This window comes from Patagioenas fasciata, chromosome 8 (genome assembly GCF_037038585.1).
Source record: "Patagioenas fasciata isolate bPatFas1 chromosome 8, bPatFas1.hap1, whole genome shotgun sequence".
Lineage (NCBI taxonomy): Eukaryota > Metazoa > Chordata > Aves > Columbiformes > Columbidae > Patagioenas > Patagioenas fasciata.
The window spans coordinates 22567495-22589917 of NC_092527.1; the positions used below are offsets into that span (position 1 = coordinate 22567495).

The 22423-nt window shown below is 47.1% G+C and overlaps 1 protein-coding gene across 7 annotated transcripts in view; it reads left to right on the forward strand.

Moving 5' to 3' along the window:
* Positions 1-19940, forward strand: part of SEC31B (SEC31 homolog B, COPII coat complex component) — a 255192-nt gene extending 235252 nt beyond the window's left edge. For 6 of the 7 annotated variants that reach the window (XM_071811912.1, XM_071811908.1, XM_065842914.2 and 3 more), the window contains 18 exons: positions 321-473; positions 1214-1444; positions 2692-2766; positions 3357-3440; positions 4396-4501; positions 4888-5066; positions 5747-5873; positions 6990-7135; positions 8341-8514; positions 9141-9329; positions 10004-10217; positions 10600-10926; positions 11948-11986; positions 14852-14907; positions 16140-16286; positions 16707-16823; positions 17332-17403; positions 18116-19940. In XM_071811912.1, the coding sequence (XP_071668013.1) occupies positions 321-473; positions 1214-1444; positions 2692-2766; positions 3357-3440; positions 4396-4501; positions 4888-5066; positions 5747-5873; positions 6990-7135; positions 8341-8514; positions 9141-9329; positions 10004-10217; positions 10600-10926; positions 11948-11986; positions 14852-14907; positions 16140-16286; positions 16707-16823; positions 17332-17403; positions 18116-18295 (2616 nt within the window). In that variant the 3' untranslated portion in view covers positions 18296-19940. The remainder of the gene's footprint in view (positions 1-320; positions 474-1213; positions 1445-2691; positions 2767-3356; positions 3441-4395; positions 4502-4887; positions 5067-5746; positions 5874-6989; positions 7136-8340; positions 8515-9140; positions 9330-10003; positions 10218-10599; positions 10927-11947; positions 11987-14851; positions 14908-16139; positions 16287-16706; positions 16824-17331; positions 17404-18115) is intronic. The other variant, XM_065842916.2, reaches the window with a different exon arrangement.
* Positions 19941-22423: the final 2483 nt, after the last annotated feature.

Genomic DNA, 22423 nt, shown 5'->3' on the forward strand with positions numbered 1-22423 from the left:
CCTAAACCAAGTGATTTTGTAACTTCTGTGTTTATAAGCTCGATGCTAGGCAAAGCAGTATTTGTTAGGGCATTTGCACCTTGCTAAGGGAAAATTACTTGAAAATCTCCCATGGCAGAGCTTTCTTGAGAAATAATTTCTGGAACTCTTTGGAAATACTAAGTTTCACATAGAGGCTTGGTGGTGTTTCAGGAAGAGGTGCTGTAATAGCCTCTTTCTTCATCAGCAAGGAAAGTAATTACTAAGCAATTGGTTTTTGTGCTTACTCCGTACAGAGAGGAATTGAATCATACCTTATTCCTTTCTCCATCTGATTCTAGATCTCTTCCTCCTTTAACAACCTGGATCCCTTTGGCACAGGACAGATCCTTCCTCCTCTGCAGGTGCCAGAGCAAGTAGCTCAGACCACCTTGATTCCACCATTAAAAAAGCCACCCAAGTGGATTCGCAGACCTGTGGGTGTTTCATTTGCGGTAAGTTAATGGAGCATCCTTAGCTTAAAATGCCATAGGTGTCATCCTGTGACACAATCCTTTTCTTTCACTAGGGAAACCTTTTTATCTTCTTATTGCTAGTTGTTTTAATACTTGTTTAAGGTGCAGTGTGATGTCCCATGGAGCCAAAGCTCTTTTGCTTAACATTCAGATATATTTCTAACAAGAAAGAGTCCTGTAGCAGAGAATGGGAGGTTGTAAGTGGGAGTTAATAAAGCTAAGGAAGACTCATAAAAGCTATCTTGTAGGCTGTGATGTGCATTCCCGTCCTTCTCTTTCTCTTTCCTATCCAGGTGTTGATTTTCTTCACCTCTTTGCTCCTAAATCAAAAGGCTGAAGGTTCTTTTAATCTGTGGCTTGTCTTGTTCTCTGTCTGTCTAGTGGCTGCCATTCAGATTGTAGTTTTTATCATTGCAGCCTGCCTCTCCACATCAGAAAAGAAGAAACAGTTCCAAATGGTACTTTTTCCTCTGTGTCTCTCAGCTATTTGCAGTTGACTAGGCCTGATAACACATCTACAAGTGTAATGGTTATCAGTCTTCAGCTGAAGGGCTTGTGAAGTGAAGTCCCTCAATGTCCCTGCCATCCGTACACATTAAACTGTTTGGGTTCCTTGTGATCACAGCTAGAGATTGAGTCCACCTCACTGAATGAAGAGCTGAGTTCCTTTTACCTTTGTTTATAAGAATGCTCACTGTGTCTCCCTCTGTCTTTCTCAGTTTGGAGGAAAACTGGTTACCTTTGGTCTTACCAGAGCTTCTGGACAGCAAATACAGCAAACCTACCCACACGAGGTGTTCATCAGTCAAGTCACTACTGAAACTGAATTCCTGCTGCGGTCCAGAGAACTGCAGATGGCCTTGCAGTCAGGGAACTTACTTGATTACTGCCAGGGCAAGATCCAGACAGCCAAGCTGCCATTTGATGAGAACCTTTGGAACTTCTTGAAGGTAGGATGGCTGTGGTGAAACACAAATATAAGTTCTTTTAGAGTCCTGGGGTGAAATGTGTTCATTATGGTCCTCTCTAGCCCTTTATATTTGGGTTTTTTTTTAAGATATAAAATGGAACCAAGTAGGCTAGTTAGTTTTGTCTAAAGAAAAGTTTTTGCAGTTGGGGTATTAGAGGTTGTCTTATTTTTCAGTAGAAATGGTCTTTTCAGTGAGCTTGTTTGGGTTTCCTGTACTAAACAGGTTTTTTCTCATCTCAACCCATTGCCAGGCTATCTCTGCCTGCTACTTGTGGAGCTCTACTGTTGTTACTTCTCAAGGCAAAGTCCAAAGGGGCAATGAGATTCCCCAGTAAAAAAGGAGAGATGTGTCGTGGCACGAGGACTGACTGTAGCGCTATGTAGGACAATGGTTTCATTGACAAATTGGTAATATGCAAGAGTTCGGTAGTGAGGAGTGGCAGGGCTTAGCCTTGGTAGTGGCTTACAGACACTTGTAGGCAGGCTGTGTGTGGGGTGAAATATTTGGAATTGCGTTACACTTGCATGGAGAATCCTGTCTCTTGAATAGGTTGTCTAGGTAGTCACAGCAGTCTCCATTGCAAGGGTTGTTGCAATAAGGGTCTTCAGCTGCATTGGCTGAGATACATCAAACTGTCATTCTAGTGGATTTTTGTAATCCAGCTGGCCCATGGTCCTGTGAAAGCACTCTGACATGTACAAGATCTATTACTATTGGTTGTCTTAAACTACAAATCAAGCTTGTGTTCAGAAGGCTGTCCTGCTTGACCATTTCTGCATCTGTCTCCCCTCAGTCTCCTCTTCTTTAGGCTGAGCAAACCAAGTGAAGCCAGCTAGGAGTTCAGGCAACCACCTGATCTCAGTTTCATCCGAACTCAAATCACTCCTTTGTCCCTATGCAGAGATGAGCTTGGCAATTCCTGTACCATCCAGGGAATCAATGACCAAGTACACTACATATGCATACAGTCATAGCCCTGATATGCAGTTGTACCTCAATTGTAACTATGTGACAAACTTGAATTTCACCCTTTTATCATTATTATACCTTAAATTCCATAGATTTTCCCACAGTAGTCATTACATGGACTTGTCATAGTTGAGTTCCTTATCTATAAACTGAGCTCTAAACTTTGCTGCTGCCAAAAGTAGCCAGCTGTTGGCAGTGTGTAGCTGTCTAGGATTTTACATATTTTCTTGTCTTTTTTAATATCCTTTGGGACTCAGGTGAATCTGGAGCAGGATTCCAAGACTAAGCTCCTCAAGCTGCTGGGCTACAGTAAAGAGGATCTGCAAAAAAAGGTAAGGGTCTTTCCGATAGAGAGAAACATTTACAGGACGGAAGCTGCTGCAGGAGGGTTGTAGGGTCCCTACTGGAAATGACTGAGTGATCTCACAGCACACAAAAGACCAAACTGTAGGAAATGCAGTTGAGAGGCACCTCAAGTATCCCCCATTAAAAAACAACGGGCACCTCTAAGGGTATAACTGTAGCTGTACTGGATCAAACCAAGGGGATCTTGAGCCCTGTTATCTCGCTTCCAGTTGTTGGTGCTCTGGGAAGTGTATAACAATGGTGCAGTTGTGAGAACTTCTTTGAGCATCCAGCTCTCAGGGGATTCCTCAGCCAGGAAGAAGGCGACAGCGGAAGACAGTCCGGCATAGCACTGATGAAGCTGTGGGGGAGGAGACTCTTCCAGCAGCATGGACGATGCTCTGAAAAGGATAAATAACCTCTGATAGGCAGCCAGCCAGGAATAGGGAGAGGTAGAGCTTCCAAACGGGTGAAAGAGCTGGGGTAACTATGTCTGGGGCTTGCCAGTCACTTGGTGGCTTTGCTGCCCAGGTGTTCAGCTTTGGTAGGGGGTTCACTCTGTCTGTTGCTTTTACAGATCGCCTCGTGTTTGAGTAACAGGATCCCAGATAAACAGACCCTTCCTGAAGCAGATGAGACAAACGGTGCACAGCCAGATCAGGTATGTCCTGTACATCTTGTCAGCTGAGAAAGCAGTGGAGGGCAAAATGAGCAGGAAGGTTTAATTCCAACCACAAGTTGTTGGACTTGATGCAGGCATCACAGAGGGCAGTTCACAGGCCTGTCAGCCACTTACAGGGTCAGATTAAGTGATCGTAGCCGTCCCTTCTGGCTTTAAAACAAATCAGTGGATGATGAAGATGGACTTCTGGTTGCCAGCACCGCAAGAAGGCTTGCTTCGCAAGTGCATTCTATCTTCAGTGATAGAATTAGCCTCACCCCAGCTTAACTTCACGCTGCAGTTCTGGATTTCCTCTGTGAAGCTTCTGCTGTGGTATTTCTTTTGAATTTCTTTCCTTTTTACCTCTGTCCTTTGAAATGTATTCTCACATGATTTTGGGATGCCCATCTTGAGATGCCTTCCAAGGCCTGGTTCACCATGCACTGTAAATTTTACTCCTCTAAGGTATCTAAAATTGCTATCCTCAAATTAAGAACCTTCTTCACAAACCTTAAACACTGGCTGAGATATTCTAGGGGTAGCAGTTCTGTCCTGCATTTCAACAGAGCACCAAGCATGGCTGTGACTCTACCTGTTAGTTACAGATATCACTTGTGCTTGTCCCTATTCCGTCTAAAATTTTTCAGCTTACTCAAGGGCTGGCGGTTGAGTTGATGAATGCTGACCAGCAGTACTGTTGGCATTGCATGTGTTATACTGTCAGTCTCCTAAGATTTGTCAGTAGCAGTGCTGCTCTTGTTGCTACCCTGGTGAAACTGTGCAGGTTGATAGAGCAGTGACAGGAGGCGTGATGAGTTTCCAAGTTGCAATCAGATTTATATGAGCATGCTTAACCAAATGGAAGGCAGCCCCATCTCACTCAGTAATCGATTACACTGTTTTGGGCAGGATCTGTGTTCAATGGATTAGTTAACCTCTTGCCCTCTTTGCACAGCTTTTGATAAATTCCAGTGATGATGTAGCTGCTGTTTCCTCTTCAGCCTTTTTTGACAACCTCATCCCCCAGAATATGAGCACATTGGAGATTCCTGTCACAGAAGGTATGTTACATGAAATGTGCTTCTGTCCTTTTAGGAAAAGGGGAGAAGAAGGGAAACCAGAAAATTAGAGATACCAGGAAGAATCTGTTCCACTTCTAAAACACATGACCCATCCCAGTGTCATGCAACATCTATCAGCATTGTGCAAGGAAATACTCTTCACATATAAGAGACCCATTAAAAGTACAGAAGAATCTTTTAGATGATGGAAGACTTACTGTCAAGTCAGTGGTGGTTTTTTAAGTACAAAACCTGATTTGGCTTTCCACATCTTTTAGCTGGGCTTCCATACATTAGTGGTTTTTGCTGCCTGCTCTTTAAAATGAACATCAGCAATGCATTTGAATGGTGCCCTTGTGGGTTAACTCTGCTTCTCACCTCTGTAGATACAGATGGACTCATCAGCCAAGCCCTCTTGTTGGGCAATTTTGAGAGTGCAGTGGAGCTGTGCTTGCGGGCAGAACGCTTTGCTGATGCCATCATCTTAGCTATAGCTGGTGGGGAGAACCTCCTAAAGGAGACCCAGAAGCGCTATTTTGCCAAGAACAAGACAAAACTCTCCCTGGTAAGTGACAGTTTTGTGTAGCTACTGAGCAGGGCAAGGTGTGTGGTATCTTGGCAGATGTTCGTCTGAATATATGTGCAAACACTTTGTCAGGAAATAGAATGTCTGCAGACTCTATGCGTCTCCTCTTTGCTAGACGTTTACTCTAATCTCTTGGTAGTTTTATGACAGATTAATGTTGCCTACCTAGAATGTCTGTTCCGCGTTCCTTTTCTTTTTTTTTTTTAATCCAATGGTTTCTGCCTCAGCTCCCCATGCTTATAGCCTGTGGAGCATCCTGCCCCTTTACAGCCCAGCTAGGAAGGTCCTAGCTTATTAATTGACAAATGAGGAAGTCTAAGAGGGCTTGGGATAGATTCCTAACACTATATTCCCAGTCATTGATGCTAGCTGCTCTGAAACAGGAAATGTGTTAGACAGATCTTTAGTCTTGCTTAATGTGGCTGTTTTCATATTCTTTTAAGTGCTTTGTTGGGCTTTTTTACTTTATTTAGGGGCATTGGATTCCAATTACTGTTAATACTGGGATGCTGGGATTGGTGGACCTTAATGTACAGTGAGATAGTTGATGCACAGTGGGAAGCGTGCCTGAAAGTGAGCTATCCCTGTGGGTGCACTTGCTTAAGCAGTCGGCTTATCTTTGTCTTCAGTGACTGACAGGCTTTCTGCTTCTCTTACAGCTACTTTCCTCCATCGTGCAGCGGAACTGGCAAGATATTGTTTGCACATGTGATCTACAGAGCTGGAAGGAGGCACTGGCCATCTTGTTAACATACTCAGAGCATAAGGACTATACCCAACTCTGTGGTATGCAGTGTACTACGTTTTGGTAGGATTTCCCTTAGGGGAGGGCAACTTGGGACCACTTACAGAAAGAAGTGGATACTGTTGAGGAAGGAAAGTATTCCTTACTCATTACAGCTAACTGGAACTTATTGAATAAGCAGGGACTGTTCAGTTAGCAGAATGATCTGTGCACTCTATAGCTGAGAATCATAATGTAAAGTTATATATGCTGACATTTCCTGTCACCTCTACCAATAGCATGGAAGAAAATAGGATAGGCACTAGACTGAGACACTAAGAGGTTGATATTTATTATTTTATTTTGCAGGGAAGGGGATTTCCTTGACAATAAAAGGTCAAGTGGCTTCACTCCATCTGAAAGAGGTTTACCATAACAGCACATTTCCCTCCCTTTTAAGCTCAGAAACAGGGGTTAATGAATATTTGATTGCCTCAGTAGTTTCTGCAGTCCTATTAATGGTCCAACATGCTCAGCAAGTGGTTGTTCTGAGAGTCAGAATTCAGGGACAATCTGGTGACTGAATCTGATGAAGTTACTGGTGTTGCTGGGAACCAGCTCCTGGCTGATGGGAACAGCCAAGTGCTGTTGGAGAAATGCCAGCACTTTATACAAGTAAGATGACACAAGTTGAAATGCAAGAGAACATTACAGACCAAATTGTAGGTTTGGAAGGTGGCGGTGTGTTAGTGAGATAGTTCCAGCTCACCGTTATCTCCTAGTGTTTGCTAAACATTATCACTACCAGATTACTAGCAGTCCCTGATACTGGACACTACTGTTGCCTGGAGATTTCTTTGGGAAAGAAAAAGCATTGAATTTTTTTCACTGAATTCATCTGTCATTTTTTACAGGTTTTTCTTTCTTTTGTATGTCTGGGCACATATATAAAAATTAGCAGATACTTTAAAAATTATTTCTTTTCTCAACCAAGTTGGCTTTGGGATTCCTTAATGATGCTTATTTCTCTGTGTTAAGCAAGAATTAAGTGCAGATGCAAAGCTGTCAATGGGTTTTCATTCCAAGACAGAGCAAGATTGGTAAGAGATAAGCATTGGGGTTAATGAGCTCTTCAAAAAGAGAGTGTTTAAGTGTTGGCTGTATTTCTTTCTCTCTAGACATGCTGGGTGCCCGCCTGGAGTCAGAGGGAGATGCAGTCCTGTCCAATGATGCCTGTCTCTGCTACATCTCATCGGGCAATGTGGAGAGACTGGTGGAATGCTGGGTAAAAAACCATGAGACTTCATCACCCCTTGCCTTGCAGGTACAGGTGCTATAATATTGGTTTGACTCCTCTTTAAGCAAGCCTGGTAGCCCTGATCTGTTTGCATTATCCCGTCAAGCAGAATATCTGACTTCAGCAGACAGTGGAGACCTGTTCATAGTCACCAAGATATCTCCTTCTAGCCGGGATTATAGGCTTACATCTAAAGGAGACCTGCACTCTTAAAAGTTAAGGGTTCGTGTGTTTAGAGAGTATTGATTATACTGCATATAAATCCAGCCATGGACAGGAGTTACAGCCTACCTGCCTGTCTTTGTATACCAATGTCATCTCTGAGCTTCCTTTTAGTCAGAGAAGTTTAGACTGTACCTGTTTTCTTACTGGTAGTTGCCTGGGAGTACATTTGCTGCTGTGCTTATCATGTGTCCAGTTATGGTTGAGTTATCTGGCTTACCTTCAGAACAACTTCTGGCAAAATAAAGTCTAGACTGTATTATTCCCACTACAAGTAGAATGATCATTTATAGGAAATCACAATTTGCAGATAAATTGGGGCTTCTAAGTGTTGTTTTTAACTACCTGTTACACGTAAACCTGTCCTAAGGCACTAACCCCTGTTGTGTCCAGCAGTCACTAGAATGAACTAGACAAGTCTTCCACTCAGATATCTGCAGATAATGTCCTCTGCTACAGAGTTCCCTGGTTTTGCAACCCAGTGCTGAATAACAGCAACAAAAAGAAATCTTCAGCATTCCTGGTTGTGTTTGTAACTGGCCTCCTCCCAATTATCAGCCAATGATGCATATATCATTCTAAAGATATAAACATAACTTTGATTTCTATGAGTTGAAGGAGCTTTGAATAACTAAAAATCTTCTGGTCTGTTTGTCAGCAGCAGTAGTTTTTCATAGTGAATTTCTCCTGGTGTGATTTTAATCCTTCTTCCAAGCTGGTAACTTGTAATTCATAGAGTTAAGGTATAAATTTCCTAGTAAAAAGATGGCAGTTGTTCAGAATGTCCTTGTGGCTTCTTTTTCCCTTGCCATAGAAGTAGCAATGTCAGGGTTTGCTTTCTGGTTCCTGTTTTTCTCCACAAAGTGCATCTAAGGAAACGGTAATCAGTGGTAGTAACTGATACAGAGTGGAGTAACTTCTGTTCAGATTGGACCTGATGTCATTTGAAAGTGGGAAAAGCCAGTTGCATTCTGAGTGGTCTGTTTCTTCCCTCCCCCTGGCTTATTCAGGATCTCATAGAGAAGGTGATGGTGCTGAGCAGGTCCATTGAGATGCTCCGAGGCACAGCAGGACCAGCACCAGGCCCTGTCTTGGCAGAACGAATCACCCAATATGCCAGTCTCCTGGCATCACAAGGATGCTTGGCAGCTGCAATGAATTACCTACCCAGCAGCTCTAAAGAGGTGAGTGAGAAACGAGTTGTTCTGGGAAGGAGCAGGATATGGGGAAAAATGGCACTTTGTCTGAGGAGGTGCTTGAGTTTTGACATGCATCAGGACTTAAGGTTTCACCTTAACTATGGTAATTTGAGAACAGAGTTATGTGAGGTTTTTTTTCTAGGACACAGCTTTTGTCTTCATTTGTTTTTTCTTTGTGTAGACCCTTTGATTCAGGGAAAAGGAAGGGAACTATAGAACTATAAAATGGTTCCTGGAGAACAATGTGGAGAAGCAGCTCTCTAGGGAAGCTGCATCTATTCCTGAAACTAGCTGGTAGAGGAAGGGAATGGGGAGGTCACCTTGTAGTTTGAAACAGATCTGTTGAGTGCCCAAATATGGGCAAAAGTTGCGGAGGGAAAGACTGGGGGAAGGAACAGTGAGACTTTGTCTGCCTGGGAATATGGCAGGTGAAGTCCCAGATTATCGCTTGCAGGTGTTTGGGTTTTTTTCCCTTGGTGGCTGTTGGGGAAATGGTTAGTTTTTCAGGTTGATGCTGGGTGCTTTGGGGTGAGGGTCTGCTTTGAGTGCCTCCCCAGCACCTTCCATCTGAGGCTCTCAAGGCACTTCTCCTAAAGCATAGTTTGTTTCAGCTCCTGATCGAACAGCTTCGAGACCGGCTTTTCCATGCTCAAGGAGAGAATGTAGCTGATCAGCAGCCACCACCTTTTCCTTACACACGTGTCAATGTAGGTGTCATTAAACACATATCTCCAGCAGCCAAGGGTGGTTCAGCCCCTGAAGGAGCAGCCCACAAAACAAGTCCCAGACATTCAGAAAAGGTAGGCCTTAAACTCAGGGGTTTGTGGCTTGAGGAGGGGAAGGAAGGTTTACTGGGTTGTGGAAGGCATGTAAAGTAATATGGCATGATGCAGATTGCAGGCACTGAGGAACTCATTGGTGATGTCCTTCACTGAAACAAACAGAAGCTCTATGATAATCTAAAGTAGGATGTCAGGCATCTTTTCACAAAGCCCTGTCCCACATGCAGTCACTGGAGGAAACTCTTAACAGGTGTAGTGATCCACTGAGATCTCACATACTGAGGGAAAAGGGGGCTGTGGTTCATTCTCCTATGCCCATCTCACCCTCATATCTCAGTAAAATTAGTGTAGCATGGTATAATCTCAGTTTTTGCACAAGAAAACTGTTCAGGAAGTTTTACGTCCAGCCTCTATTACTTCATTATTGTTCCTTCATTATTTCCTCTGGTTGTGCTTCAAGGAAGTTACTGTATGGAAACTGGCTCCTGAGGACTAATTCTTGTGAGAGCCAGAGAAAAATGAGGAGTGTGGTGCCCAGCTTGTTGAGCAAGTTACATGGTGGGAAAGGCCTTTGATCCATCCAGGACACTGACAGCAGCAGGATCTTCTCTTGCCTGAGAAGTGACAGGGATAGAAAGTGCATCTGCGTATGTCTGTCAGCCATTTGCAAGTTCTTTGTTTTTTGATTGCAGCCAAACTATCAGTCATCATTTGCCCCTTCAGCACCTCCTCAGCCTTCAGTGCCTTCCCTCTTCACACCACAGCCAGTGCCACCGATGTCTTTGACACCTCACCATGTTGTCCCTCCCCAGACCAGCCCAGGTCCACAAACAAGTGTCTATTCCAGAGGGCCCCCATACCCACAGTACAACTTGGGCTTGGCTCCAGCAACCGTTTCAGGGCCAGGTAAGCATTGTCTCATAGTCACGTCCATTCTCCAGGTTTTCTTAGACTAAAGCCTTCAGCCTGGATGGCTGCTCTGCTTTCTTCTTCAGAAGCCTACTGTACTTGCAAAGAACAAGTCAGCTGTCTGAGAGGCATTTCAGTGCTTCTGACACATCTAGTTCTAGCAACTGCTGCTGCATGTCCACTGATATTAAACATATACAGGGCTGGAGAAGCCACAGCCAATTTTGTGGTAGAATTTGACTGATGTAGCCTGGATTGTGGGAGATACACCTGGTATGGATATTCTAGGGTATGGCTTGGAGGAGGGCAGGCTTAACAGCATGGAGAGCATCAGGAGTAATTTTCACATGAAATAAGTGATGCTCTTTCTCATTTACAGCTGTCTCACAGTCTCAGCCATTTGGACCAGCAGGGGTCAGACCTGTTGGTCCTGCTCCCTTCCCCAGCCAGCCTTCTCTGCCGGGACAGTCCATGCCCATGACATCTCCTGGTGTTCCGCCACCCAGACCTGCTGTCTTCACCCCAGTCTCAGTCCCATCATCTCAGCTTCCTGCAGCTTGTCCTCTCCCTGTGCCAAGCCAGCCTCCTCTGGGTTTCTCTGCAGCACCTTTCAACTGCCCCATGAACATGACTTATCCTCAGGGAGGTCCTGGAGCTCCATCTACTAAACCCCTGCCAGCAGCCAACATTGCTCCTCCTCCCACAGGTAAGTACTGCTTGTGTGACTCAAGTGTCCAGAACAATTCTGGATGGGGTTTGCAGTACGTAATGGACACAGACCTTCTGAGTTCTGCTCTGTCACCATAAAGGCTGAGACTAACCTTACAGGGACATTGTGCTGAGTCTTGCTGTGGGGGTGAAACACAGCAAAGATGACAGTTTCATTCAGCCTGCTCAGCTGCTCTGTCCTCCAGGTTGTGGCTACAAGATGCTGTCTCCTCAGGTCCCTAGTGCACCCTGAGTAGTCATCTACTCCTGAGGCATGTGCTCTGACTGAAAGAGTGGTGGTTCACAGGGAATATGTGGTGAAAGGCTTTCTGATCTTGACCCTGCCTTGTGTAACTTACACAAGAAGTGCATTTGAAATGCTGGGAGAGCAGGATACCCCTTGCTTAACTTCAGGATGAAGTTCCTCTGTCTGCTGTGCTCTAGTTCTCCTGTTTATTCCTGTTGCCACAAAGTGCTTGCCTGGGAATCAATTCTGGATTCTTCTGTGCAGTGTGCTAGACCTGGAGCCTTTCCTTTCTGGGTCTGTAGTTTGAATCCAACCCAGCCTGCAAGTACTGTGAAGTCCTTGCTAGCATGATGAAGAAAAAGAGAGTGTTGTTGGACCTAGTCTCCAGTGAATGTGCATTCCCTCTTTCTATTTCCCACAACATCACCACATCTGGTACTTGTTAATTCTTCGTTTGCTGTCTCAGGGGACAGGTTTAGTCAGGCTGGGGAGATCCGTAACAACAAGTCTGACAATCCTTAGATTTTTGAGCAGATGCTTCTTCAAGCCACACATGAGAGCGAGGGAACTGCAGCTTTCAGGTTTGCCTTCACCTGGAGCCCTTCGCTGAGCTGTGTTTAACCAAGAACAGCAAATCCCATTGTGTGAAGCTCTGTGCCAGAGGCTGGACAAATTCCTTCTGAAAAGCTATCAGAGATAGTATCCAGGGATGTTACTCATTGAGTAAAAGCTGTTGGTGCTGATGACTCTCCCACCTTGCCTTGATTTTCAGGTTTCTTCCCTTGGCTAGATCCCCACATGGATCATGCAGGTAGTACCCAGAGAAGCCTCCAGACCTCAGGGGGAGGCAATGTTGCTGCTTTCTGTGAAACGTGGGGTGTGTGCACATCTTGCTGTGTGTGCATGTGTGCATGCTCATCGCTATTTTTTGTTTCTTTGCATGCCCGGGGAGCTATAGAGCTGGGGGAGTGGACATACTTGTCCTGAGGACTAGTAAGTAACAGCTGGGGTGTTGAAAGTGAAATGAAAGCACTGTGCTCACACTGATGAGTTGGGTACAGAAAACAGGGCTCCAGCTTCTTCCATCTCTACTTTACATCAGTCCTGGAGGAATTAGAGCATTCTGAGTCTCCGTGTCCCTTCAGGCAGTTGCTGGGTCAGCAGGAGAAGAAAGCCCGCCATTTTCCTTCCTTGAGTCTCTAGGCAGGGAACAGGCCGGTGGGTTATTTTCTACCCGTTACACCCCCAGTCTTACGTGTGGCTTTGCTTGTGCTTTCCTCAGGTGGTTTGAAAGAGGTGGGTCCCAGCATGAGCAGTGGTGGAGTGGAGCTTCCCAAGCAGAATTTGGTGGCTCTGTTCCAAGAGGAGTGGAAAACCCTTTTGACTTTAGTTACAGGGCAAAGTTTGGCTTCAAATTTCAGCCAATCTGTTGAGGAGAATTTGGGTGGTAGAGTTTTTCTGACTGATACTTTGTACTGATTTATCTCCTTGGGATTCATTGATGGTGAAAAGCAGGATATCTTCCAATCTATATTGTCAGTACACTGTGGTATATTGTGGGCTGTCTCTGCACAGTGACTGCTTCTTGCACCACAGACCATCTGCCAGGCATAAAAGATTATCTAGGGAGTCTCAGCTTTACCTAGGAAATGTGAATACTCCGTAGGCACTTACACCAGGAAGCAAGACTTGCTGTGTGGAGTGGGACTCTAGAAAAGGAGTTGTCCCTTCAGCAGAGAAACGAAAAACCACAGTGTTTCCCTTTTAAAGGCAAGATGATTCTGTGGAAGGATTTCAAGCACTTCCTCAGGCTGAAGATGCCCTGTGGGAATTCTCTGCTGGGAATTTTGCTTCTGGCAACATTTACCCCCAGTTTTAATGGCAGCAGATGACATGTCTGGATCAGCAGTGCAGACTGGCTTCCTTGAGAGGGATTTCTTGCCTGCTACTTTTGTTCTTGTTTTGAAGGGGTCTGTAAGTTCATTCAATTTGACTGGCCAAACTTGCTTGCTTTGGAAATTCCTGAACATGATCTGAACAGCTCATGAACACATTCACACTAGCACGATGAAGGGAGATCTCCACTTGTAGAAATCTCGTGCTCCTGGGGAGCATCAGGGACAGGGTGAAGGACAGCATGTAGGCTGATCTCTCTGCTGGCCGGGATAATCCCTGACTCCAGCCTGCGATGGTCTTGTTTTTTCTAGGACAGGCATTGCCGGCGATCACTGCCATGGGGCACTCCTTTCAGGGTTGATGAGGAATCTCTTTCACAACTAGCATAGGCCAGATAGTCAGAGTTTCATCCAAGCAAACTGCAGCAAGGTCCTCTTGTCTCATGTCTGATGATTTAAGTCCCTGGTTTAAAGACTGTAATTTAAATAGCTGTTTCCTGTGAGGATTCAAAGTGCCACTGGGTTGGAGTAGTGCCAACGGCTGCTAGGCCACAGGCTCGGTGGGGGCCGTCAGAGTTCTAGGGCACAGAATCCTCAAGCTAGAAATAAGTGCCAACTTAATTAAACTACTGATCCAAATTCATCTGAGAGAGAGTCTTGAAATCATGGGAAAAGGGAGGGCAAAAAGAGGCTGCCAGAATTTTAATAATAAAGGTAATTAAAGTAATGAAGCACCTTTTGCATCTTTCCCCTGAGATTTTTAAAGCTCAGTTCAGGATCAGTGGCTCATTAAGTGTGGCACTGAGCTCCAGCAATTCTGATATTGCCCCTTAGAATTATGCCACTTTCTCACAGATTATTTCGATCTCATGGGCTTGAGGTTATTAATACTGGGATGACAAAAGAAGCACTGGGTTTTTGTCTAGAGATGCAGGTACCCTTACAGGAGAGCAGCAGACAAGGTGGTTGGAATTTGACCTTCGCAGAATGAAGCGTGATCACAAGTGTTTTGATGTCATGTTGTCTGATGGATTTTTAATTACCTGGAGGGAGGTTAGAGGCTAGGTACCACAGAAGCGTCTCCTGAGACACCCCTTGGCTCCCAAGGTCGTCATTGGTTAAGTTTGTCCTCTTCTAGTTGAGAAGCCAGCAAATTTTGCCAGACTTTGGTTCTGAACATTGATTTTGGAAGGGGAAAATTTCAACCCACCCCTAAGTTTCCCCCCTTTATCACGGCAGCTGGCACTACTGTGGACTGCCACCGTGAGGCACTCCTGTGAATGCTGAGCAGCCTCCTCTTACCCCTAACACAGCCCTCGCTGTGGTAGGTCAGCACTCGATGCTCCGTTTGGGTAACGCCAGGAACTCCCTGAACCCTGATGTGCACACACATGCAGGTCCCAACCAAGGTTCAGGCCTGACTCTGAGTCTGACTTGTGCAGCCTGTGCAGGATGCAGAAAGCTTCAGGTAGTTGCAAAAATGCTTTCTGTGTTAGAGTAGGTATGCACCAGGGCAATCTGATCAGACATCGCCTCTTGAAGCCTCTGCACTTACTCAGATGCTAAGCATGTAATTAAGAAAGAGACGGGGAAGCAAGAGCAGTTCTTGAGCCTGTGAGCTGGGCCTGAAATTCCTCAGCAGAATTGGTCTGAAGGTGCAGTGACGAGGGAAGTAGAGCCATGGGCCCTTTTGCTGAGGGAGGTTCTAAACCATGCAAGAAACCATGAATTGTTGCTGTGGCCACCTTCTGACATTTGTGTCGTCTTGTCTCTCCTGGCAGCTCAGGAATCTTGGACTGATCCCTCTGCTGGAAGAGGAGGCCTTCAAAAGAAAAAGGTAAACTTTCAGTTGCAATATGTCAGTTGTCGTTTAGCCAGGGAGCTACATGCAACAGATGCATTCCTCTAAATGCTCCCTGTCCTGCTCAGCAGGTCTCATTCCATGTTGGTCTGCCTACTGTATTACATGCTTAGCTATGACTGGAGTCTAAGTCATCTTGACCCTTTGCCATCCAAACTCGCATGCTGTTCTCCAGGATGGCTGTGTTGTAACATGGTTATCATCTGTGCTGCTGCATCCTGTCACCGCTTCCCAGGCTGACTACAGTCACCTGTTTCTAGAAATATGGATTTAATCTCATCCTTTTTGCCCATGCGCCTTTTTTGATAGTGGCCAGGGAGATCGTGCTCACTTCACACTTGACAGCTGGGGGCAGCATTTCCCCTCAGCACAGCGAGACCCACAGGGATTTTACTCAGATACCCACTGATGAGACACCTTTGCTGAAAGAAGCTGGGAAAGGTATAGCTGTGAGCTGCCTGCCATGTTGGCCCTGCTGCTCTCTGCCTTGTAGTGATTGCACTGGAGCACCTGTGAGCTGAGCTCTTTTGCAACAAATGCTCTCAGTACCCCATTTCTATCACTGCTGCCTGCTGGCAGGTGTGAGGAGAAGCTTCTTTGGCACCATTCCCACCCCCCACTCCTCTTCTTTAGCTTGGAACAGACTTCTCGCCCTTTTTCTGGCAGCATAGCTGGGAACCTGCTTCAGGCTGTGCTCACTACAACAGGATTAGCCTCTTGTTAAAGCCATCTCCTTTTGATCTAGCCCCGTTGGAGTGAATCTATCCTGACTCTGTGGCTTAGCAGGGGCATGATGAAGTGTTTGCAAGAGGATTCTCCCCCCATGTCGTGGGATTTTCCCCAACACTTGCGCTGTTGGACACTTTACTGCTGCTAATCTCTGCATTCAGGACTCGTGCCGTTGCAGAGCCAAGGCGGCTTTCTGGGGACCAGTGCTTTCAGGGGCAACGGATCTGTTTGATTGAACAATTCCAGAGGAGTTTTCTTGCTGTCGCTTTGACTGTTCATCTAGGATTGCAAGAGGAAGGGCCCCATGCTTTGGGGAAGGGGACTGGAAGAACAGGGTTGTGTTATGCATCATCTTGAGAACTCAGCACTGTGCAAGTGAGAAAGGGAGTTGAATTTGGCTGCAGAGAGTGTAACCAGCTCTCCTTCCTCAAACTTGGTTTTCTTGATTTTTTTTTTCTTTTCATTCATTTTGCTGACAGTTGCCTGAGAAATTTACTCCTCCAGCCCCCATCACAGCTCCAGTAATGAACCTGCCTGCTGAGCCCCAAGGGATCCAGCCTCAGCTGTCTGGTTTGCAAGAATCTGGCCAGTCACCCCCAGGAGCACCCAAGGAAGGCAACCTGCAGGTACCCAGGGAGAGTGGGATGCTCCCCAGCCACAAGTTCCTTGTCAAGTAGAAAAACAACTCAGCTTTTGAGATTCTTATTGCTTGGCAGCTGCAGGGCTTATGTTGCTCCCTGGCCCTTATAAGATATCTCTGCCTGAGTGTTAGAGAAATTGCCAGGTTGGAAAATGACACCTGGGTATGGCTGGGAGAGAGGCAGGGAGGCCAGGCAGGCTGTCAGCCTGCTGGGAGTTGGGAATCCACAGCAACCTGAAGTTGTACTGCAGTCTGAATATGATAATCTAACTTATGCTTCCAGGTATTCTCTGGGTGCATGAAGGAGTGAAATTCTTTTGTGTTCATAGTTGCAGGAGAGGAATCTCCCTGCTCCAGCCCTTTATGCTCCTGTTGCATTAATTCAGCTCCTTCTTTCTCTGCCCAGTATCACCAGCTACCTGTGGAGAGGGTTGAGAAGAAGGAGGTGCCCCCTGAGCACCAGGCTCTGAAGACCACATTTGAAGGGCTGGTGCAACGCTGCTCTGCTGTTGCCACTGATCCAGTAAGTCCTCCCTTCTCTGATCTTTGGATTTTTTGCCCTCATAGATGTTTGACTGGTGTCAAACCTAGAGTGGGAAGGATATTCCCTCTTTTCCTCAAGGAGACCAGGAGGAGACCTCCTGGTCTCCTCCTGTTTGGGTCAGCCAGGGTGAGTCTGTCTGAATGTCCCTTGGGTCACCTAGTGGATATTTCTCAGGCTTTGGAAGTCATCACTCTCTCCTGTGGTCTGCAAGCACTGTCAGAAGGGAGGAACACCTGAGCTGGGAGATGGGAAAAGGGGCAAATCCACCTTCCTGTCTTGGGAGAGAACATGTGCATTAATATGTGCACAGTGAGGGCATGGCTGGCTTGTGTCATAGTCCCTGGCTGGCAAAGGCTGAGTTGCAGCTGACTTGTAAGGTGCTGTGGGAAGAACAGAGGAGAGGGGAGGGACTGAGAGAGAACAACTTTGTTCTGGGAGAGGTGGCTTGGAAGCTCTGACAGAGCTAGCAATAACTGTTTCACTTCAGAAAACCCGAAGGAAGCTGGAGGATGCATTGCAACGGCTGGAGTGTTTGTATGAGAAGCTCCGCGAGCAGGCAGTAAGTAGATGCCACCGTTCCCTGTGGTCTACCCAGGTTCCTGATCTCACCTTTGCACTCAGTTATGGGCCTTGATATCTGTCCCAGTGTTACCAGCACAAACCCTCTTGAGAAAGCTAAGGGAGTACCAAACCTTTTAACATACCTTGAATCTATCTCATCTTCCTTAACCTTGGCCCAGACAGCTGAAGAACTATTTGCAGAGTCCTTTTGCCCCCAGGAAGTACACTGGCATATAGACAGGTTCCAGATGGGAATGGTCAATTGGGGGTAGTTGTTAAGTGTGAACCTAGTGTAACCTCTGGCTTAGAAAACTCTGCAACTGCTGATGCCACTTGCTGGAGGAATAGCTATCAAGAGAAGAATTCTTTTAGCATACACCCTTTTCCTTAGTGTCCATATTAGGCCTGAACAGAGCCAGGATTCTGTGCTAGATGGGCCTTTGACCTCCTCAGATACCTCAGATATTCAATTTATGTTGAAATGTCATTACTTAGGACCTGTATTTGCTGTAAACCAGAGTGGGTATTAGATTAGTGTTTGTGGGCTGGGAAACCAAGGGAAGAAGCAGGCTATCCTTCCTGTCAGTGCTTGACTGTGTAGGTGCTGTTTGTTGAGGATGAGGTGGGGAACAAGAGGGAAGGGTGTGGAGGTCAGGGGGTCTGTATTACAGTGCTGAGCATGCTGACTCATTTCTGCTCCCTCCCCACAGCTCTCTCCAACCATCCTCATGGGTCTCCATGAAATTGCCCGCTGCGTTGAGGCTAGGAACTACCAACAGGGTCTCCTGGTTCACACTCAGGTGGTGAGCAGCAGCAGTTTCAGTGAGGTGTCTGGTTTCATGCCCATCCTGAAAGTCCTCATGACCATTGCTGGCAAGCTGAATGTGTAAAGTGTGGAGCAGCTGGAACAGTGCACACTGAGAGCTGGTGGACTCCCTCACCTGTTGACATGCTGCAGGTCATGGACTCTCCTTCTGACTCAGGAGAAATAAGTCTGGGCCAGTGCCTGGAACTGTACTGGGCCAGTGTGCGTGGCCTCACCTGCTCTCCAGTCAGCCAACTGGGGCCTGGGACTCCTGGACACTGTTCTTTCTCTCTCTACTCTCTTAGTAGTCTGAGGCTGCTTCCCAGTTTCAGGCTGCCTAGGTTGCAGAGATCTTCCCTCTTCCCTGTTTACCTGGCACAAAGGGGAAACTGCTTCCTGACCAGGGTGAGGTTGCTTTATTTTTTTAGGAGACAAACAGGGCTGGCACCTGCAGTGCCACCAAACAGAAGAGCCTCAGCCTCTATTCCCTGCTGCAGTGTAAGCTACCTAAGTGGTAGCCAGGCTCCCTTGGGACCTAAGCTGGGGTGTCCCTGTTCCGCTGGGCTGCAGTGGGGATCTCTCCTCTGGTTCCTCCTCTGGTTCCTCCTCCTTCATTCTCATCCTTGACTCACCCTCTTGCCCCTCTGCACCTATATCCTGCTACAACCAGGGCTAACTACCAGCCTGCTCTGGCCTAGTTTTGGTTCACTCTTCTTCACTCAGCCCTTTCTTTTCATAGTTGAGTCTCCTGTTCATCATCTGTCCCACTTTTATATTTTCTTCCCCCATAGCTGCCCTTTAAATTTCGGGCCCAGGGCTGATTTCCCTCCTCCAGCTCCTGGTACTCTCCCATTCAGGAATACTAGCAGGTTGGACCACTCTGTGTGTTCCTCCCCAGAGCCGGTTGCATCCTGTGTTTGGACTAAAAGTTACCCTCTCTGCCTCCTAGCCCTTTTCACTTATTTTGTGTTAGTACAGTTGGCCTTTTGCCCACTGGTGTTATCTGAAGGCTGCCTACATTAGGCTTTTCAGACAGTCTAGGGGCTTAAGAGTAGCATATATTGTTCAGGTCCCAGAAAGAATCCCCTCAAGCTACTCTAATCAGCCCAGACTTGAACAGGGGGAAACAGGTCATTGCTCCAAGTGTGGTGAATTCATTCTGCCAACAGTGACAGATATGTACAAAGGTGGTTCTTCAAGGCCCCTTAGCATCACCTCGTGCAACGTACATGCCATCAGGTCTCAAGGATATGGCTGTGCTGATACTTTTCATCACTTTGGCATTTCCTCTGTGGTAAAACAGATGCATGAAGCATATCTGTCCTGGGGAAGAAGTCTGGGAAGGCAGATGGGATTTTAGGGCACATCTATGTGTGTCTTTCCCTCTCTTCCTCTCACCCTTTCATTCTAACCAGGCAGTGTAATTCTTGGGCCCTAGCTGGGAGCAAGGCTTCTTCCCCATGTTTGGCTGAAGCCAGCCCCTGCTTCCTCTGCTTGCTACTGGACTGATAATGCCATCGTGGGCCAGTGGTTCAGTGATTTACATGGATCAGCCTGCTCTAGCACAAGACTCAGGAGGGAGTGGATTCAGAGAAGGGAGGGAGAGAACATGTCTCATTCTCACCTTTCCAGGTCAAAGTGCCTCCTTGTTGCTGCTGTGTTGTTTCTATTGCTGCGGTTTGATGCACTGAGAAATTACAGAACAGTGAAATAAAAGCTGTGTTTTGTGATGCTGCTAGCTTTTTTCATGAACTTGTCACCTCCAGCTACAGGGGACTTGCCTCAGTCTGCAGGGCCACCCACTGAGTTCTTGGCTGTGGTGGGGGGTGGGATTGAGAATGATGTGGGGCAAACCAGAGTCTGGGCTCTGCTCGTGTGGGCAGCAAGGGTCCTTGTGTGGGGACACCCCACACCTTACCCACTCCTTAAGCTGCAGGGTCAGAGAACTGATCTTTTCCAGGTCACCCACCTTGTTGTGACTGTTCATCTGCGTCAGACACAAGGAGGCCCCTGGGATGGCTGACCTTTTCTTGGGGAATCACAGCAGCATTGGGGATTTTACACTTGACATTGAGAGTTGGAGGTATGTCAGTAAGTAACCAGCCTGTGATGAGATCCTCTCCCGTTTGGAGGAACTAAAGGTTGAGAAGGATTGTTTGGCTGGGGAAGATTTGAAGGGCTATTGCTGGGAAGGTTTATGAAGGTTCTGGGGTACTATGGACACAGCACACACACGTTCAGGGAAGAACGGCCTTTGCTAGTTCTGCTGCTGGCAGAGGCAAACATGAAGCATCAGGGTGTCTTGCAGATGGCTTTTGCAGTCCAGTCTGGGAGCAAACAGTCTGGCCCACCAGCCATCCCCTATCAGTCAGATGAAACAACTTGTGTTATGACCCTTCTGATGCTAAACGAGTGAGCAGGTAGCCCTGGAGGCACACACGTGCTTAACAAGTATGTAAGGAAAGTCCTAGCTTTCTGAGGTAATTTAAGGTGCCTGATACTTCTCAGATTCTGCCTTTCTGGATCCAGTTATAGTGCCTGTGCAGCCCAGCCTCTCTCTAACTCAGGCTGCCTGTACCACTGAGAAATAAGCATGGATTCTCCATGTATTTCTCAGGTATGTTTGACTTGAGTTCCTTCCAGCATGCACTGCTCCTGCTAGCCATGGGCTCATGCAGAGACTGGCTCTTTATCCTGCCTTTGCTGCATGTCCTTCCTGCTTGCCCCTTTGTCCCACTGTTACTCAGTTTTGCTTCAGGTTTACCCCAGTGAGCGCTGTCCCTAAAACTCTCAGTAGGGAAACCAGGTGGGAGCAGTGAGACAACCCACCTGAGGGGTTTTGAGAGGCGTGTGGCAGAAGCTGTGTCCGTGTGGCCCTGCTGCGGTACGTGTCCTCGCAAGCCACCTGGGAAAGCACTCCTCCAGTTTAGCACTGTCTGTGGGCTGGCTACAGCTTCTGGTCTACAGGCAGGGGCTGCTTGGCATGTCCTCTGCAGCATCCCTGTGCTGCTCAACAGCTAAAGTGTTTTCTGTTGGGTGAGAAGGCCTTTGGGCTGACAAAGAACTGGGGGAGGGGGGAGCGGTAGGAAAGGATCCCTGGGCGCAGAGAACAGAGCTCTAATCCCGTTGCAGATAACATCATGTCTGCAGGCGAGGCTTGTGTGTGTTTGGGGGAGCTGGAGGGGCAGAGGTTGTTAGGCAGTATTTGTTTGTAAAGCCACTTGCTCTGAAGATAATGCTTGCACTAACTTGTATTGAGGGAGCAGTGTGAGTCCCCACAAAGTCCTTTCCCAAAGTGTCTTTGAAGCCAAGAACCCATTGAAAGGAAGAAAGGCCAAGAGAGGGGATTAGTTTGTTCAGCAGCTGTGAGTTTCAGTGGGAGGCTGATGAACTCCAAAGTCTTTGTTGAGATTTTTTTTGTGAGGAGCCCCGCTGGAGGGAGAGACCCGCACGGGGCCGCGGCCTTAGACAAGAAGGAATCCGAAGCGGCAGGGAGCTGTAAACGGGCCACAAGGACTTTTCCCAAACACTTTTCGGAAAAGGTGTTGTGAAGAGAGCGGAGGGGGATTAGCATGTGAAATGACACTTTCCATTGACTCCGCAGAGGGGAGGGGAAAAGGGCTGGCTGGCTGATTTATTAGCATTTTGTTCCCTTCTCTATTCTGCTCCCCAGCAGCCCCTCTCCCCTTGCCCCCCTCCTCCCTGAGCCCTCTAAAGAGGTTTGGATTGGAAAAGGGAACTGGGGGGGGAGCTGCCTGTTTGTGTGTCATCTGGGCGAAGGTGACCACCTGGGAAGCTGAATGTAAATATTTCTCCTCTGAGGAATGCGCCTTCATTAAAGCGAAATGAATACATGGAAGCATCCAATCCTGCCGCACAATGGCAGCAGTGCCTTTGCTGCTAAGGGCTCCCTGTGCCGGGGAGGGGGGACCCCTCGAGCCCGACCCGCTGCTGAGGTCAGCACATTTTGCAGCTGCCTGTCGCCATTTTCTCCCAGAGAAAGAAGCGAGTGGCGGTGGGTCCCGCTTGTGCTGCTCCCCGCATGTTCCCTTCAACAACGGGCGTCACTGTGCCCAGCGGGCACATCCTGTGGGGCAGTTGTGGGGCTCAATAATGTCAGAAGGGCAGGGATGGGGTGGCACAGCCTGGCATGTGCTGGGGAGGGGGAGGAAATGGGAAACAGCCTCCACCTCTTCTCCTTATGTTTCCAGCT